This window comes from Neocloeon triangulifer, unplaced genomic scaffold (genome assembly GCF_031216515.1).
Source record: "Neocloeon triangulifer isolate White Clay Creek 2 clone unplaced genomic scaffold, ASM3121651v1 ptg000003l, whole genome shotgun sequence".
NCBI lineage: Eukaryota > Metazoa > Arthropoda > Insecta > Ephemeroptera > Baetidae > Neocloeon > Neocloeon triangulifer.
The window spans coordinates 7,565,161-7,584,904 of record NW_026775546.1 but is presented as its reverse complement, the minus strand read 5'-3'; the positions used below and the strand labels follow the sequence as shown (position 1 = coordinate 7,584,904).

The 19,744-nt window shown below is 35.5% G+C and overlaps 1 protein-coding gene across 4 annotated transcripts in view; it reads right to left on the bottom strand.

The window, feature by feature from the left end:
• LOC132192907 (A disintegrin and metalloproteinase with thrombospondin motifs 9-like) overlaps window positions 1-19,744 on the bottom strand; it is a 97,449-nt gene that overhangs the window by 47,676 nt on the left and 30,029 nt on the right. For all 4 annotated transcript variants that reach the window (XM_059613128.1, XM_059613127.1, XM_059613125.1 and 1 more), the window contains exons 3-4: window positions 12,437-12,690; window positions 11,593-11,805 (exon numbers count right to left, since the gene is read on the bottom strand). In XM_059613128.1, coding sequence (XP_059469111.1) covers window positions 11,593-11,805; window positions 12,437-12,690 — 467 coding nt within the window. The remainder of the gene's footprint in view (window positions 1-11,592; window positions 11,806-12,436; window positions 12,691-19,744) is intronic.

Here is a 19,744-nt window from a genome sequence, read left to right as displayed (position 1 = left end):
TTATGTCACATGCACGCCGGTGTATTGCCGAGTCCACCGATTTGTATGCCGCGGGGCACGTCGTCATTTAGTTCCCGCGCAAAGTAATTTATCGCCGCGACGTGTCATTAGCAATGCAAATCGATCACATCTTTTCTCACTCTTGATAATCAACGCCAATTACCCGCCGGCTAATGCGTAAAGTAATGACTCTCGTTGCTGCTGAGATGCAAAATGAAATTAAAATATAAAGCTTTCTATTGTGCAGTTTTTTTCTCAGCAAATAATAATATACGACGTTTAAAATCTGTAATTAATTAATTTTTTCAACTCTTAAAAGTTTATTTCTCCTAAATAAGAATATTTGCATATCTAATCTTGGAATCAATTCAAAAATGGCAAGAATACGAATTTTTTGTCAAATCTCGAGTCCTCCCCTTTAACTCATATTTAACTTTTCCAAATTTGTTTTGTCAGACTCGCTCCCCTCCGCGCAAAGTCTCAACCCCATTACAAAAGAAACGATATTGTCACGGTCCGTAAGCAGAAAATGGACCGAAAAAAACAAGGGAAATATATATTTGCAGCTGGCGACGTCATTTTCCCCGGAGTGGCGCACTCGGGCAATAAAATGAATTTTTTAACGTCGGCGCTCAGCCACTTTTAGAACTGCGGCTTTGATTTGGTGCTGAAAATACGCCACGTGGTATTGGCCAACGCTGCACTTCTTTGATCCTCTTATTACCCCCCGGCCGTAATTCACGCCGCTGCAATACGAGGAGTCTTTCTTCGGCAGCCCTTTAGCCTCTTAGCCGTGGAAAAACAGTCAAGTCGAAACTCCCACGCCGAGTTCGTGCGCCAAATCGCGCGTCCCCAACATTTTCCGTGACAGTTGCAGGCTCAATTTGCATCCGCGAACATGAAATTGTGTATAACGAGAGCAATAATATTATATTCGTGGAAAAAAAACAACGCTAATTGCGAAAATTCTCATATCCGCAAACAGAAGCCAACAACATTTAAACGCTTTGTTTTGAGGGCAAGATTTGTTTGAACTTCTAACCCGAAAATTAGATCAAAAATAATGATTTTTATTAAATTATTTATCGACTTATGGACAGATTGACAATTTTAACTTTTTTGGTTATTCAATTAAAAAAACTCCAAAATTTACATAATTTTTACTTTCCAATTTTTGCTGAAGCTTTGTCAGTTATTTAAAATAAATATCTATCCGTTCTTTGATAGATCTTTGGATTTTATACCAATTGATACAAAGAGATTTTATAAATGTAACCGATGTAATCGATAGTTGTATTCGAAATAAATTTTTTGACAGATTTTATGATAATGGTGGCTCTTGATGTTTTGAGGTACAGGTTTAATTTTGATAAATAATTTTAACTGAATGAAAATTCTTATTCAGAATAAATATCAAAATATTCAAATTTACATATATTTTTTATTCCAATTTTTTTTTAAATTAAAAAAAATGACGATTTTTATAAAATGTTCAATATCTGGACAGGTTGCGTCTGCCAATATAATTTATTAAAAAGAAAACAAAAGTTTCATTCCGATTTGAAGAAGAATCAAGTGATGCAAGTGAAATTTTTCCACGTTCGGTGTGGCTGCGAGCGACAATGGTGAGACTCGGTTGTGTTTTGGCTGCGCGCCAGAAAATCTCGGTCGGCCGAGCGGGTCTTCGTCCAGGCAGATGAAAGATATCGCCGAAGAAAAGAAAAGCAGATGAATAATAATGCATGCATAAAAGTAGCGTTCGCTGCTCGCGGACGCGCAATGCCATTCATCAGGTTTGATTGCGCGTGATAATAAATTATTATTTTAACGAGAGAGGATTATTAGCGCGCGGCAAAACGATCGTCAGAATTCATTTTCTTCAGCCGATGAGACGAAGAGACGAGCCAAGGCTGCCGATTGCGAAAAGTGCATTTGGGCAAACCTTGGGTTTCGATTAATGCACTTAGGGACTCTTCCGTATATCAATAAAAAAAAATAATAACATATAAATTTAAAAATAAATTTTAGGTCGCAACAAGTTAATAATTTTTTAAGAAAATTTCCATTTTGTTTTCCCTTTGAAATTGCAATTATTAATTCTGGCCTCTCCATTCAACAATGGATTTTTTTAATTTTAATTAATTATTTTTCATTGGCTTTGTGCTACATTGCATTATTTAAATTAGCCGAGAAGATAAAATAAGCCCGCGGGGGACATAAACAACTTGATGCCACTTTTTAATTAATGGCCCGTTTGTTTTCGGCGGAATATTTTTTTTAGGAAATCACGCCCGGCGCAAGGTTAATTAGCGGCGAGAAATGCAAATTCCGGCGCGTATCGCGGGATTCGCGCCATCGATCAGCTCGTTGCTAAACAAATAAAACAAATCAAAGCAAAACACTCGCTCTTTTTGGCCTCATTTTCGTGCCAGACTTTTTGGCTGCTGAGTCAGAATGCGACAACAGTTTTATTGCTTATTGGCTGTTGTGCGTGCAGTGTATCTGCAAAAGTAAAAACGCGTATGTTTTTGGTGCGCGACCAAGATATGGTTGTGCCAAAAACGATTGATTTCCACTTGAATGGGCGACATGGAGAAAAAAGGAAGAAAAGAGTTTTAAAGCAAAAACATCACAAATTGTCAATAAGTGAAACAAAAACGAGGATTTAATTGTTCTATTTTTTAAAATGTCAAATAATAGTGACAAAAATGATGCAGTCGACAACCTCAAAGATTTCCTGCTTTTTTTAATTCCTGACCCTTCCTTGAATTTCACAATTACGTCAAACTGAGTCATACTGTCAATTGTTCTTGAATCACTTGCTGGGACAGCCAAACAAATCATGACGTTGAAATACAGGATGAAGTTAAGTGGCAAAAAGAGTCTATTTAATACGAATAAATTTACAACATTGAAATACTTTTGAATTTGAATTTTTTTTTAATGTTCCAATCACAGCAGCAAATTAAGTAAAACCTAATCAACAGGGCTAAAAAAAAGTCAGTTTGGCCAACACTTCAAAATTTGTAGATTTTCAAGGCTAGAACTTGTGTGCCTCTCTTTTCTTTTCCTAACGGAATGCATTTAAATTATGAAATTGATGATCCCCTTGTCAATAGACAGCTTTCCTCATGGGCAATAAATTGCGAGTAATTTTTCCTTCACTGATATTATTAGTATTATTACGTATATACGGCCGTTGCGCTTGGTTTGGTTATAAACTCGGGCTGCAGGAATTAGTAAAGTGAATTTTACGGCCGCTCGCGAGAATCGTAAACGAGGCCGAGCAACACGCATTAATTGAGCTCAAACTCGATTTTTATTATTTTTAATATCTCGTAAAACAGCGTGAGTGCAGCACTGGCGGCGGCGGGATGCATAAATTGAAATTTACGGCCGTCGAGCTTAATGAGCCCCCCCTGCCTCTAAAATGCATCACGCGCGAAAATTTGCAGTTAATTATTGCTCGATAGGTTTATGCAGATTGATTTGCCCACGCTGCCTCCACGCACTTGCATTAAAAAGCAGTCTTTCAATCGCTCGCGTGTGGGCGACAATGTTACTTTAAACTCGGGTTTAATAACAGTAATTATGAGACGTCCAAACATGAAATGTTTTACATCATTTTGCGATTAAAAACGTCTAGCCACTTCAACCAGTCATACGAAAGGTGGAGAAGGATTACAGGGAAGCGCAAAATTGCAGTTCAAATATAATATTATATTTACTTAAAAACAAATTGAAAGAAATATACATATTGCAATTTATCTTCATTCATTCGTGTTGATTGCCGATATTACCATTTCTTTATACATTTTTTTTTAATTCATTGTTGGTCTCTCTGCTTTTGCACCACGTGGCAACAAAAAGAGCAGCGTAGGTTTGGCCAAGCCGGCAGACGGAATAAATTTTGTCGGCTGCAGCCCGTGGGTTTTGTGGCGAAAGTGATTCATTTAACACTCGCTGGTAGGCCGGCCAGTCGTTACCCGCCGAGCTGCATTACGATTTTTACGGCCGGCAATAATAACAAAAATTATGTCAACGTCCAATTTGTAGCAGCCACCCTCTTTTACGGGCGAACAAAACAAAGTTACCCTGCTCGACCAACTTAAAATTACATAAACTCGGTGTGTCCAGCACGTGTAACAAAGTAAGTGTAAAACACTATAACAATAAATACCAAAGCTGTGACCTTGGCTCCAGCTGACGGACATGACCCTAAGCGGGAGTGAGTTTTGATCTAAATTTATGCTCAAGCTATTTTTAAAATGTATTCATAACTTTTGAAAATTGCTTTGAATTTTTAATTAAAACTAAACAGTGAAATAAGTTGAGGTCTTGAACAAAATGACCAGCCCTTCCTCATTGAAGTTCAGATAACTTTGGCGGGAAAAGCGATGGAAGTTGATTTTGATGCATTATATAGCAATTTTCATAGTTTTTGTAAACCAAACTCAAAATTTAGAGTTCTAGTTCTGATTCGTATATCCCAATACATTTTATATTGGCCCTGGCCTCTGATTTTGTTGCAGGCAATTAACGCTTCTCTGACTGCAAATTCTAACTAGCAAATAAAAAGTCCTGAATGTTAATTAAGTTTGGTCTTTCGTTCGTCATACTCCTGTTGCAATATAGGCGGATTAATAGGTCACTGGTGTTAGTGTGTCTGGAGGCACGCGGCTAAAAATAAATTATGCACATTAATGTATATCGCGTGGGGCTGGAGAAACTAACAATAGAGGCGCAACAAGTTGAGTATTTAATTTATGGGGCGAAATTACGAGCGGCCTTCTGCGAGCCTTGGCTATTTGTTAAGAGAGCAAATTCAAGAAATTTATTCGAATTACGAGGAGGCAGCAGGAGTCAAGGACGCGTCCAGTGACTCAGCTTCAATTTTCTTGGGTCGCGCGCCGCATGCAAATCGCAGTCTGAATTCAATAATGGTGCCAAAAGCAGCTCGTTTTCATACCTCGATTTCCGCGAAATCCCACCGCGATGTGGGTGGCGAGATTTTCATTCAGACCAAAGAAAGAAATAAAGAAAGATCTGCACGACGACGGAAGAAACCATTATTCATTGTCAGGCGGTGATTTGCAATTTGACGTGCGACCAATGGACTTACAAATAAACGACTTGTTTGAATAGAAAATCACGAGCGGGAATTAAATTGAGCTCGATATGTTTTATAAGTTGAAGTTTTTTTTTTTTATTAAAGTGAAAATTGTTAAATTTAAATTTCAAATTATGCTTTAGTGAGACTTAACGAGACCATGCAAGTAATTATTTTTGATCCTCATATTAATTGACTTTCCTGAAAGTTTTCAAATTATTATTTTATAAATAATTTTTATAACAAACAATGGCTATTTTTAAAAATTTGAAAGTGTTTTGGTTTTCAATATTTGAAACGGTCATTAGTCATTCGGTCGCGAGCAGGATCTTTGGCCGAGTCCGATATAAACACGGGTGACCTACTGCGAAAATTTTAGCGCTCGTAACCGCGAGCATCTGCGCGACGCGCGCGATTATGTATTTTTATTGGGTTTAAATTGTGCAGACGCCGATCGCTTGCTCGCCCGCGCTTATCTGCAGCCAAAGGAGCCCCTTACTCTATTTTTGAATGCACTCTACGGTATCACCAAATAGAATTGTGTGACCCAGTTCTTCTCCAAATTGAAATTGTGCGGCCAGCTGATGTTTTAAAGCAGGGTTTCATTTAACAAGCGGCACGTTGTTCTACAAATTTGTACTACAAAGAAGAGAACGCATAGGCGAGTCTGTAACGCAAAGAGCAGAGAACAACACAGGCGACACACAACCCTTTCTCTGATACTCCCCGAGGTCTTAAATTTGTTTGAAATTCTACACTTCCTTTGTGCGTCGGGGCTTCTATTAAAAGAGAGGATAAGTGGCAATTTAGTTTTATTTATAAAACAGACACAGAGAAGGACACTTCGTTACTTTCTACCTCCTCTAAAAATTGACTAGAATTTGAATTCAATAGGAATTAATTAGAATGTAAAAAATTCAATTATGTATTAATTAAATAAAACTGTCCACATTGTTCAAATAATTCCAAAATAATTTAAACTAAATAATCTAAATAATTAAAGATTATTTTTAATTAATTTTTTTCATCATGAAGCATTTATTTCATTTAATTTTTCCTAGTTAACAACCAGAATATATAAATTTGAGCATCGCTGAGTTATTCTTCTTCTTTTAACTAATTTACGGCCATTCAACCCCTCGGTCTGAGCACCAGAGGCTCGTCTTCTGGCTCTCCACGATTTTTTCTCCTCATTACTAATTCTAGATTCCGAGTAGCAATCAATTACCTCCGACATGCAGTGGAACAAAAAGGAGTTGGTAATGATAAGAGAACAACTCAGGGCGGCAATAATAATAATAAGCGCCGCCGAAAAGAAGCTCGGCAGAGTCTGCGGCCCGAAATAGCCCTTAAGGTGTGGCTGCCATGTTAACATGTGCGATGATAAGTGGGTTTTATTTTCGATGCCCTTTCGGTTGCCCGCTCTTTTTCGCTCCAGACACGGCCAGAACAACAGAATTTAAAAATAAAAAATGAATTTTTTTCATGCAAAAAATTGAATTAATGAACTTTGAAATATATATATTTTTTTAATCAATCCTTTAAAGCTTTAAATTGAATAAAAATTCCAAAAATTCAAATTGAAATCTTAACTCGCTTCAGCCTTGACTTTGAGATCAAAATCAACCTGCTTTAATAAAGTTACAGTCGGTGCAGATATTATATAAAAGAGGCTTGTCGCTGCCAAGAGAGCGAAAATTGGCACTGACTTGGTCTTGCATGCTCATCTGACCTTTGGTTTGCGCGGTCGTTGGCCGTCGGCGACCAGTCCGTGCCTGCTCGTCTTTTTTCTTCTTTCATTCGGGGTGCACTAGAGCTCAAGCCTTGCAACAAATTGGACTCGGCGACTTTTGTTTTCTTTCGTTCCCCGTTGCCGCGCCTCCCAGATAAGATATACACCAAACAGATTCGCCGGACATCAAAGCGCGGAGAGATGGCGGAAAGAGAAATATTATTTTTAAATTGTGCTCTCGGACGAGAGAGAAAGAGGGACGTCTGCTTTTTGCGAACGACCAACCTTGGAAACTCCAAATGTTTAGGGCACTGTACCATATCCAGAATCTTCATTTTTTATCCACAAGTTTGCAAATATTGCGATTCAAAATCAAGGTAAATAAATAAGACAGACTTCTAATTAGACTCTCGCAAAATATATCGATATTTCATATCGATATGAAAAAAACCGATATATCGCGATATTTTTACCGGTTTTTCCGTTAAAACCGATATATATCGGAATCGATATGAAATAACCGATATATCATATCGATATATCGATATCGAAAAAATTTTGCGAAAGTCTACTTCTAATTTATTAATCTATGAAAAAGGATTAATTTTGATCCAATTACTTTTAAATATGATTTATTCCACAGTTTTCTCTTTAGTCTGCCAAATGAATATCAAACTTTGGATCATATGTGTATTTTTAAATTGTTTTGGAAGATCAAAGATCTGATTTGTAAACCTATACTTAAATTTCAAAGCTTAATTTGTTGTAAAATTTGTGAACAAAGAAATAATTTTAACTAATTTAAAAAATGCTTAATTTGAATATTATTTAATAAAATCTTAGACTTTCAATTTTGCTATTTTTAGAGCCAAATTTTGGCATTAATCGCTAATATAAATTTGAGAGTTTAACTCTGTTTTCTTTTTGATGTTAACGAATAAAAATAAATCAATGCCAAATTAAAAGCAGCTGCTCAAAAAAATCTTTGGACAATTTACTCCAAATGGGGCCGGTGACGTTTGGAGTCATTAATTAAGACAAGATATCAAAACACGCATCGGATCGGAAACAAAAGTTAATTAAAGCGGAGAGCAATTGTCACTCGTAACGACTTGGCGTTATTCAAATAATCTGCTTTGAATATAAAGAGAGAAAATGGATTGCGCGACGAGACCTGTGTCAACTCGTTCTCTTCCAAATAACAAATGGGCCCGAGTGCCGCAGCTCGGTGCATTTTAATTTATCTCATGCAAATGCTACTCGGCGAGCTGCATTCCTTTATTTCTGGCCAAGAGTGAGAAGAAGAATGAGACATATTTTAAAACTAAGCAGCACCTGTTTGAAAATAAATTTTTATTTACTTTGAATTCAAATATTTTATAATTTGTACAGTGCCAAATAAAATGCATATTTTTATTTTTATATGTATTACTGTTTGTTTTTACAAAAAAAAAAAATCTGTCACAGAATTTGTCTGGCGTTTTTTTTTTTTAACTCCAAGTGTCAGATTCCGCTTTGTTTGCGCGGATCAAGATAAATCTGCCCATTGTCCAAATAGTGTTGTCTGCAAAGGTCACCGCGGCAATAAAAAAAGAAAAATAGAGAGCGAAAACGCGCGTTGATTTATCGCAGCCACCCCGAAAACAAAATAGAAATAAACTGAAAACAAAAAATTCACGCAGACCTAATGGCTCTTTAATGAATTGGACGGTCGCTCTCGCTTCTCTGCTGCACTGGTGTATTTTTAAACTTTTTATATGGAGCACTGCGTGAACTTTAAGAGCGGCCAGACGACGCGCCGATTTTGCACACAAGCTTCAAATTCAACTCGCTCAATTTTAAAATAAATTCAATAATTCTTCACAAACTGTGTGAACGTTTGTGATAAAATAATTTTTCAATTTTTAATTCAAATTTTCTTAAATTTAAAAAAACCTTCCCAACCTTCAAAATACCAAATTAATGTGGGGAAAAATACTTTGAATAGTTTTTCATAAATGTTTGATGATTTATTGCCAAAATAATTTAATTTTTCGAACTAAAATAAAAAATTATTCATTAAAAATTCCCATCATAATGAATTATTCTTTGAAATTTCCTAAAAGTTAAGAATTAAAGTATAGACTTTGAAAGTTTACCAGCGATTGAGAAGACTTTTTACGAGCCAGACATGGCGGAAATTGAAACATTTCGGTCAACGACTTTTAAATTAAGTTGCTCTCGCATTGCTGCAGGACGTATATAATGAGATTGAAATGATATAAATATTTATAGGATGGGAATCGATTGCGCCGTCTCTCTCATTCTGTTCAGCCGGATTTTTTCAAGGCGGTTTGGCGGCGTTTGATATCGAGTGTAATAAAATAAAATCGAGTCAGAAGATTGATACCGCCGACTTTGGTATTTAATGGACACAAGCGCGGCAGATAAGGTAATTCGCTTTAATTTGGAGAGAGCAGTAAAATCTGCAAAAGGTATACATTTCAATTTGAGAAAGGGACAGCGACAAAAAAAAATTTAAAATTGGACAGAGTATAAGAGAGCAGAAACTTGTTTGCTCCTCTCTAATCACGACAGGCATGATGGACGCTAAGCGAGATTCAAAGAGATCCGATTCGGTTTCAGGTGCACCAAGAAAAAACTAAAGCAGGGAGTGGTATTTGAAGGTTTAAATCAATTATCAGTTATTAAAAAGAAATCCTATTAGTCTGACGTTTCCTTCTCATATTCCCACTGAAGGAAAAAATATATCGCATCCGTCTTGAAAAACCAAATTGTAATTTATATCAAATTTGCATGAATTAGCGGATTTGATTTAGATTAATGTTGAAAAAAAAAAATAATAGTTTGCTAAAATTCACCCCTAAATTTTAATGTCTTTAAATTATTCAGCACGCCAAACAACATTCTAAAGTAAATGGGATGGACTGAATCTTCAATTAGCGTAAAAACGTGGAAAGAATATAAGATTTTATTAATTTATGTCGTGTTCCTTAATTTTAATTTTTATAATCAATAAATTATCAGATATTCACAATTTTGCACCTCATGTTAGAAGAGTGGGAATAACTTTTGAAAAATAAAAAGCATACAGGGGGTAGATTTAAACCAAATTTGGTGACTGTTTCTTGAATCATCCCTATAAAATTATGCACAATCATCTGATATCATAATCTGTTTACGATTTTCCAAGTCAGAAATATTTGAAATTTAAATTGCAAGAAAAGTTTCTCTCGTTCTGCCGTTTCATCACTTGCAATAAGTATCTGGACTGAAATCGAGGCGGTTTAATTATTATTACACTACACGCGGCCAGAGGTTAAGGTTATCACCCTTCTGTGATGCGTTTGTGTCTTTGAACACGCAGAATATGTGTCGACGCAAATAACTCTTGACAGAGACATGATAATAATAAATTTATTCAATCGTGCATTGAAGAAACTTCAATTTAAAAATGATTTATTTTCAATTTCAAATTTTTGGAAAAAAAGAAGAAAATTAATTATTCTCCTTTTTTGGACAAATCATTCCGCCAATTTTAATAACCCTTTTCTTCAAAAATATTTACCATAAATTTACTATTTAAAAAAAAAAACTTCTTTAAAACTTGATGCCAAAAGCAGTGTGTAAATCCTAAAGTCTTCCATTTTTCCCACGATTTCATTTGACAATTTAAAAATGTTAATTCCGATAGAATTTTATTTCACTTGTTATAATTAATATTTAAATTTGTCCAATAAAATTAATTTTCTCTCTAAATATAGTATATATATTTTTTATCACAAACTTATCTATAACAATAATTTTCAAATAAATGAAATTGAAGTTTTTTGTCCTTAAAAATTTAGCTCTTCTCTTTAAGTAAGTTGAGAACACAGTGCTGACTGCATGAAAACGAGATTAGCTCTTCTTCAGAGCACAGTCGCACGGTAATTAGAGAGTGCAACGCTCTGCAGAGGTGCAGCGTAAATATAGCGAGATAAAGAGCGGCGGCGGAATATTGTTTGTAATTTACGCTCTTCTCTTATTTTCGCGTATTGCTCGAAGGAGGTCAGGCGGCGCGCGTTTGTTTACAGTCGGCGTCACGTCCAGCAGCCAAATCAAACCCGCCGAGTCTAAGTGATTCACCCCTTCTGCAGCCGCCGTTCGGGCTGGGCTTTCCCAAAAGCAACAAATTTCGAGGTGATTAATGCCGTCTGCCTCGCTGGACGATGCACACGTGGCTCCTCCGTACTCACACATAGTCTGCCTGCCACTTTGATTTTTTCTTTGTCCAAACTGTCTCTTTCACCTGCGCGCAATTCCTCTCACTCAACTTCCAGAGAGTGCTGAGAAAATCGATTCGCAAAAAATAAACAGGCCGAAACTTCAAAAGAAAATTTTTGTTATTGCAACCTGGGCTTGAAATCTCATAAAGGTGAATCTATTTATAGACGAAAATTAAAATTCAAACTTTTTTTTCAAATTTTAGTTACTTTTCAAAACTAAATGATCAAAAAAGTCTTCAAAAAGCAATATTATTGAAAATCCTCATAAATGAAACGATTCACTTTTTCTTCCAATTGAAATTTGTATTCCAGTTTCCAGTTTAATTTAATTAATTATTATATTCTAATATAATCATCCCAACTCGTCATATTTTAATTTAAATTATGTGGAATTTTCAACCACACTAATTATTTTTTGGTATAGAACAGGCAGTTTCCTATCAAACAATTTAAGGTTCAGGTATTTTTTTGTCTGTACTCACCATTCCATGGCAAAGGTTGAGGTTGACCCGCGAGCTGGCGTCGCCGAGCACCTTCCCCGAGTAGAAACACCGGCTCGCGTCCTTGTGGATGGGCAGCACGTGCGAGTGGTTCCTGAAAACGTGGTGCGCCCGCAGGGTCTGCGTGGCCGACGACGCCGACGCATCAAGCTTCAGTTCGAGGTGGAAGTGATGACCGAAGGCATTGAATTCGTACTGCAAAAAGTTGAGACAAATAAATAGAAACAAATATTTAATTTGAAGGAACATATTATCTAGTATAATCCAGACTACACTTCTTGAGGCAGCACAAAAACACAGTAACTCGAGCACTAAAAGTGAACTAAGCCAAGCAGCTGTAGGAAAAACGCCCAACTAATAGCCATAGTGATAAGAAAAACCGGCTAAATAAACTGGTAAAGTATCTTTTTTGCAAGTTACTATTTATTCACTATTAAGAAAGTAAAAATAAAAAATTGGTGGCAAAATTTAAAATAATTTGTTTAAAATTTTGCCTTTGTGATAGATCAATAAACACAATTTGCAACTAAAATTTTTTTGACTTTCAAAACAGATTTTTTAAATAAATTTTTCTTAACAAAAATCACTTCGTTGAAGTTTTCAATGAAAATTGTACCAATGTTTGCTATTATCAATTAAAAACAACTACAAATTTTTTAATTCTGCTTCTAAAAAGGAGAAAACAGTCCGAAGTTTTCTCTTAAAACGGCTATTTATAAAGAAATATCCCCGAGAAACTTTGAATCAAAACGTCACAATTTGAAAAGCATTGTCACAGTGAATTATTTAACAAAACGAAATAAAAGATAAATTTTGAAGCACTCACTTGTGGTGTGGGGTCCCAAAGCTCGTCGTCCTTGTGGATGAAGTGGCCGAAGGGCTGCTTCTTGCCAAAGGCCTTGGGCAGCTGCACATGCTGCTTGCCGGCCTTCCTCCACAACTCGTCCTGCCCGTAAAGGACGTCGTGCTCGTGCAGGGGGACTTTGGACGGCAGTTTAGTTGGGATGAAATAGGCCAGCTGCTTTTTGGCCTCGTACTGCTCCGTGTTCACGCTCAGCTTGCGACTTTTGTTCTGCCGAACTGAAACAACAATCACAACAAAAATTTAAATTTTCAGTAATTAGTCATTTTAATTTAAATAAATTTAATTTTTAAATCAAATTCCATTACATTTTTTTCTCTTTTTATACTACTCATGTCAAATTAAAGATAAAAATTATTACTAAGGACAAAATTAAATTTTATAAAATATGCATTTTTTTCACTTAATTTAGGGTGTTTTCACTATCAACAATTACAACTACAAGAATCTCTAGTAATTTTCAAATCATTTTATTTATTTATTTGTTTTTTGATTGAGATTCATCTAATTAATAAGACTTTTTATCTATTAATTGTAAGAATTGTGCTTATGTAACAAAGAATACAAATTTTATTATTAATATCCTGCATAATTATGTAATTTTGAAATTATTGAATTCAAGTTAACATTTTTCAACGCTGAAATTTCAGTGAATTTTTTGCAGGATTGATGATCGCTCTTTAAGAACAGCTGATTTGACTGTTTGGCTGATGACACGCGCGCCGCATCTCAGCCCCAATTTTGCGTCTCCCCTACTTTTCGCACATCAGCCCAGATTCGAAGGTAAATAAACAGGCTAACATAATATCGGGCCGTCTGCACGCGTCCTATTTTATAATAGAGTAGCCTAATAAACCAGGCGCGGCCGGCCGCTTGCAAAAATAATCGCGGATTCATCATTCGAGCGCGGGAGGCTTTAACAAGGTGCGTTCAAATAAAATTATATATTCGAATTAAAACAGGGAATATTCGATCTTATATGTATGCGTATTGAAAAAAACGAGGCACTGCACAATGTGTGTAGTAAGTTACGTACACCCAAACATGGACGCGGCGGCTAAAAAACTTGTCCCTATTTATTTTACAACAGCCATTGTTCTAATTCCAGCGTCGTCCGGGCACGGATTTACACCCGTGGGATTACAGAAGATTGGAAAAGAACAGGCACCGGTTTGTTTTCAAAAGTTTAGCCGGGTCGACGATCTAAGGTGGTTTAGGTGATTCATCTCTTCAATGTCACAAGAGTTTCGGATTAGGTGTTGAAAGGGTTAAGCTTTCCACTTGATCGGTTTGAATTGATTGAGAATATTGGCAACTATTCAAATGATTGAATACACCAGATAATAAAAGAACAGAAATTAATTAAATTAAAAAAGTATAGATTGTACTTAAAATCCAAACATGAAATTTTTTTGTTGCAAATGAAGTAAAAAAAATTGGAAATCAAATTATTGAGGCGTTGGAAAGAATACGATAATAATTAAATTTAAATTTAGAACAATTTGGAAGATAAAAATTTGAAAACCTCGACAAATTCCAAAAAAAATAATCTTTTTATGATAAGTCATTGAAAATTAGTTGCAAATTAGAAAATTATCCCCAACACACAAAAGTTTGTTATGCAAAAAATATTCTCACAACCAACTAACATCATGTTTTGAAAGAACAATAAATCTTTATTTGATGTAAAATTGATGAGCAAATAAAAAGCGACTCGTAAACTACCATTTATACATTTCAAACGGAAATCAATCAATTTGTAGAAACAATGGCGCACCTAAGCGTACGTCATCAATCACCTCCCGCGCACAATCGACTCAAATTAGTACTGAAGAAAAATGATCTCCGTGGCATTTTGAAGCAATGGTTTGTAATTCAATTACTCGACGCGACACTCGATACATAATTGAGTTAAGAAAGAGAAACTGCGAATCCGGACCCAGGCGAGATTCACAACCCACAGGTCTCGAGTGCATTAATGCTGCTGCGGGAATTAAAGGATCTGATCACGTCCAGATATCTCACAATATTGACTGCGAAACAAATAAATGGAATGGGCAGAGGTCGATGAACCCCTTCTCATTGTTGGCTCATTGCGCGGCAGGGCCGATCAATCAGCAGAAAAAGGCTGCAGATTGTGTTCGCTGAGGGATGATTTTCGAGAATGTATACGCAGTGATTTATAATGGGCGGCCGGCCGAGCGTGAAATAATTCTGAATGAGATGTGATAAGGAGGCGAGAAGAGAGGCACAAAGATCACCGCGCGCAATGTATAACGAGGACTATTCAACACTGCAATTTCAGTTAGTCACGGCAGCCCATTGAAAACTTCGTGAGATGTATATTTTGACTTTGACTTATAAGTTGTTTATAAAGAGTCTATTGAAAATCACAAATTTTTAAATATTAGAATTGATTTTAATTTGTAAAATGAGCCTGTAATTTTAAAGGGCCAATTTTTGTAAATTAAATTGGATAAAATTTCAAGAGTGGAAAAAGAAATTGCGGAAAATAATATTCGCAACCTTTTAGATCCACGAGTTCATTGGAGCTTCTTCTGCTTTTCCTATCAAATGAATTCCTGATTTTACTCTATTTGTCAAAACTTTTCTCCTCTCTAATTTTTTTCTTAAGTTTGACCAACTGAAATCTTCTGTTTTTAATTATAACTCATTTGAAATAATAGTTTGATCTTTGATCAAAATAAATATTTTACTTTCTGTATCTGTTATGCTATTTTTGCACCTCTCTTTGATAATCTGCCCAAGTCTCATTCTGAACGACCGAGCAAACATTACGGGGCAGGCCAACAAATTATTTTAATTCAACATCTCGCTCTTCCTTTCTTTTCTCTCGCTTGGTGCAGCCGCCCGTATATTTTTTTATTATCGCTGTCACGATTTCCCATTCCATTCACAACAACAAGAAGAAGCATATATTTTTAATTGACTTTCGGGTGATTGATGGACTTTTGGCAAATTCATTCACCGCGCTCTGTTTTCATTAGTCGAAAATTCTGCACCGTTTACTAATTACGCTGATAAGAAAGTTACACTTTATAAAAAATGTACATATACTTTAAGAATAAATTGCGAGATATGAGTATTAATGCAAAAGCTTTTTATCGAGAGGTTTTAAAATTTAATGCATTTTAAATGTCGCGGGCAGCCTTGGGGAGAACGCGGAATTCCACGTCATTATATCGCCGGGACGACGAAAAATGGGTAATAAATTTCCAGAGAGGGCCACACACATCGTCTCCAAACACAATCATTGTCATTTTCGATATAGACACACGTAAAATTTGTCGCCTGCCGAGTTCAAAGTTCGTACCGCGCGAGTCGAAATGATATTATAGAGATGACCCTCGCAGATAGGATGATGGAGTGGCGCCTCTTTCGTCCCGAATTACGATAAGGGCAAGGGATGAGATCGGCAAATTGCAGCTTTTTGCTGCGGTACAATGTCAATCAAAGCAACAACACTGTTGCTCTGTACGTGATTGATGTGAAGAAGATTTGTCAGCTCTTTGATAACTTTTAACACCGCCAATTAAAAGTTGTAAAAAATCCAATAAAAAAATAACTGAAGTCTGATTCGATTCTTAGTTATAAAGATGAAGTGGAGCACAATTCATCAGGAACCTTCTTACATTGGATTAAGACGATTTTAAATTGATGTTGCTGGTGAAAGAATTTTTCAAGTCGATTTTTTTCAGGCTTACTAACTGCCAGTCCACTTAAAAGCTGTTTTAATCCACTTAAAATAACGTTAAAGTTGAAAAATCTGTGTGCACATAAAAATTTTTAATATCCGCATTAATTAAGTTTTATTTAAGATAATTGTTAACATATATTAATTATGGAGAGGTTTTAATAATTATTATTCAAAACTTTAAGTACAAGTTACTTAAGAATTTTATTACATCTTGCTAAGTGCAGTGAGTGCCTCAGTAATGGATTAATAAACAAAAAATTCGCAACTAGGAAATTCCAAAATGTTACTCGATATAAAAATATTGATATAATCCTAGGCGGATTTACAACCCATGCCTTCCATTATTTGACTTTTTGCAATAAAGGCGTCTCGATTTTTCACTATGGATGATACGGCCGTCATCGTCATCAATAGGCCGTAACGACATCATTTTGTTTGTTTTGTTTCTTCTCTAGTCCGGGCGCAATTTGTGCCAAAGCTGCGGTTTAATCCGCGCGCGGGGATAAATCAAAAAGCTTTCCACCGAGAGTCTAGACATGAGACTCGTCGATATTTACGACCCATCATCACAGAGTAGAATTCCTTCTATCTCGGGATAATGCTTTTCATTTTTTATTATTATATGCCTAGATGTCAATTTCCACTTCGCTTCTCTTCCAAGAACGAATTCGTGTGTATGTATAAAAATTCCTCCCCTTTTCTAGCTACCTGTCCGTCGCGGTCGAGGGAAATTGTTTCGGGAAAAAATAACGTGGTTGTTTATTTTATCTTTATCAAAAAGCTTGAACGGAATTACACGGTCATTATGAGGGGAAAGGGTTGTTTTAAAAGGGTATTGTATAATGACATGCTGCGTTCTAAGTGTGAAAAGGAGGCGGCGTGGGTGCTGCCGCATTCTATTTGTGTTTCCTATCAAAATACCCTAGCTGGAGGAGAAATACAATAAAAAACGGAGCTCGGCTGCTGCTTGCCAACAGCAAAGTGGAAACGCTTTTTTTCTGAGCCGACGCAACAAAGAGCAGCAAAGGGTTGCGAAGAGAATCAGGCCAATGTCAGTTTAGATTCTGAACTTTTTTTAAGAAACTCAAATAAATAATCGAAATCTCTTTTTGAAGGGAAACTTTCAGGAGCGATTTTTTGAAATGTTTATCTGAAATTTTAAAATTTCACACAATTTTGCATTTTATTTTGAAATAAATTCACTGCTTTGCCAAATTAAGTACTAGCTTGCACAAATAATGAGAACTTATGTGCAAAAATGCGTGAAATTTTTAATTTGCAGAGAAATTGAGCAAAAAATAACTTTGATTATTTATTAAGAGATTGAAAAAAGTTGATAAATAAACAACAATCTGGTTTTATTCCTTAAAAGCCTCATAGTCGCATAATTTTATAAGTAGACGGACAATTTTTATTTTCGCAAAGTTACAAAGATTTTAAAATATTAAATTAATTTACCGTTATCCTATTTTCTCTCAAGCCATGAAATCATATAAATTAAAAAAAAAATGCAATTTAAAAAATCTTTAAAATAAAATTTCTAGTTTTTTTACAACTTTCAACTATACATTTTTAAAACCTGCCTCGCCAACACTCGCTTGTTTTTTTTTTGGCAAAATGTTATTCCTTAATAACCTCTAGTGAGGTGAATCGAGATTGAATTTTGTAGTGTATTATATTTTTTCGTAGCTTCTTGTGCAGCAACAAATTGCGGTGGAAACCGCGAGAGATGCAGGCGTGCGATTGCAGGAGGAGAGCCAGCGGCGCCGGATACCACCCACCTATAATTATCCGGCTCACGACGAGAGACGAGTCGCCGCCGTGTTTGCTCTCGGCTCGAGATAAAGAGCAACAACAATGTCGAGTTCCTGTGCTCGAGAGAGCTGCCTCATTGTCGCGAGACAAGAATGCAGCAGGCGGGCGAAATTTATTGCGTAGGGCAGGTGCACGAAAAAACGCGGAGATTAAAAAAAAAGGAATTTAATTAATGTAAGATTTCTCCTCAATTAATACGTCTCTTTAATTAAATCCTGCATGCACTCGAGTCAAGGAATTTGTGTTCTTGTCAATGGTGCGGATCGCGGATTTGCGCGGGTTTAATTGAAAGGCTGAGCAAAGAATCGTGTACATTCCAATTTCGCTTTTTAATTGCTGCAGGTGAGATTCAATTTAAAGATTTAAACATGGGACTTTGAATTTTAATTAATGTAGCAAACTTAATTACCCAGGAAAGGAAAACTGATGTGAATGAAAAAAGGAAACTAATTTTAAATTTTATTCTGTACAACACAGGTGATTAAATTTTCAATTGTTTAATAATTGAGAAATGGCTGCTATTGTTGTAAAACTTGCATTGGCTATGTCAGTAAGGAGTCCTTAATAAACCGTCATAAACAATCAATTTCTGAGAGCAAAAATGAAATTTGACAAACCGGTTTGGAATTTAAATAATTATTGTTTTATTTTTTAACTTGGATGTTTATATTCGAAAATTAATATTATTGAAAATGAAACAATATTAAAAATAATGCAAACAATTTATTAAAACGAGGAATAAAATTTAAGTAAAGCAAAATTTTTAATGTAATTTTTTTAAATTTCTTTACAAGTTATAATTATTTTTGACTAAACTTGGAACTTTGCTTTAATTTCAGACTTAAAATAATATTAAGTTGGAAGTAGAACAAAAAGAAATTTTTATGTTACTACTTACAAAATAAATATAAATATTTTACTAATAATATCTTGTTTAAACCTCCTACATTTACATTATTTCTTTTTTCTTTTCATCTTCTTCGCACCCCCACACAATGAAGCCATATGTTTACCAATTGACACACAAAATATGATGAAAGAATCTACCTACTAGCATTGCAACCTTATAATACACACTTAATAATATAATTTTATTAACAAACCACCTTCCGAAAAAGGGAAATGCACACTTAGCTACCAGAAAACTCCCTGAGAGCGAGTGGAGCGCCCACGCCGTCCGCCGACCAGCCGGACGACAAAAAACAAATAAAAAGGAAGCTGCTCGTTGGACCACTCGGAATCGCATAAAACAAAAAGAGAAACACACTCTTTTTCCAGAGTTTAAGCTTCATTTTCGGTGGTTTAAGTGCAACAATAAATTACAAACACGTGTCTGCGCGCGCGCTCGCGCCACGGCATATTATTTATTATGGCCTTGATAAAAGGCTCTTTTGATGATGTTGTCTGCTCCTCTGCACAACGTAAAAATACATACATGCATATATTTATCTCGTGCAAGCATACAAACGTCGTACACATGCAAAATCTGCCGGCGAATAAAGAATGAAAGAGAGATAGAGAGAGAATAAGACCACGAGTGCTTTGTTGCTTTTCCTGACCTTAAAGTGGGTGGTCAGAAAAAACTAAAATAAATTGTTTCTCTTCCTGAATGTCAATCGTTTTTCTTTTTTAATAATCTTTATTCAAGATTGAATTTTAAAAATAACCCAATTTTTTTTAAACAAAAAATTGCATGTTTTCAAATTTATTGCTAATTTATTTTATAATTATTGATTTTT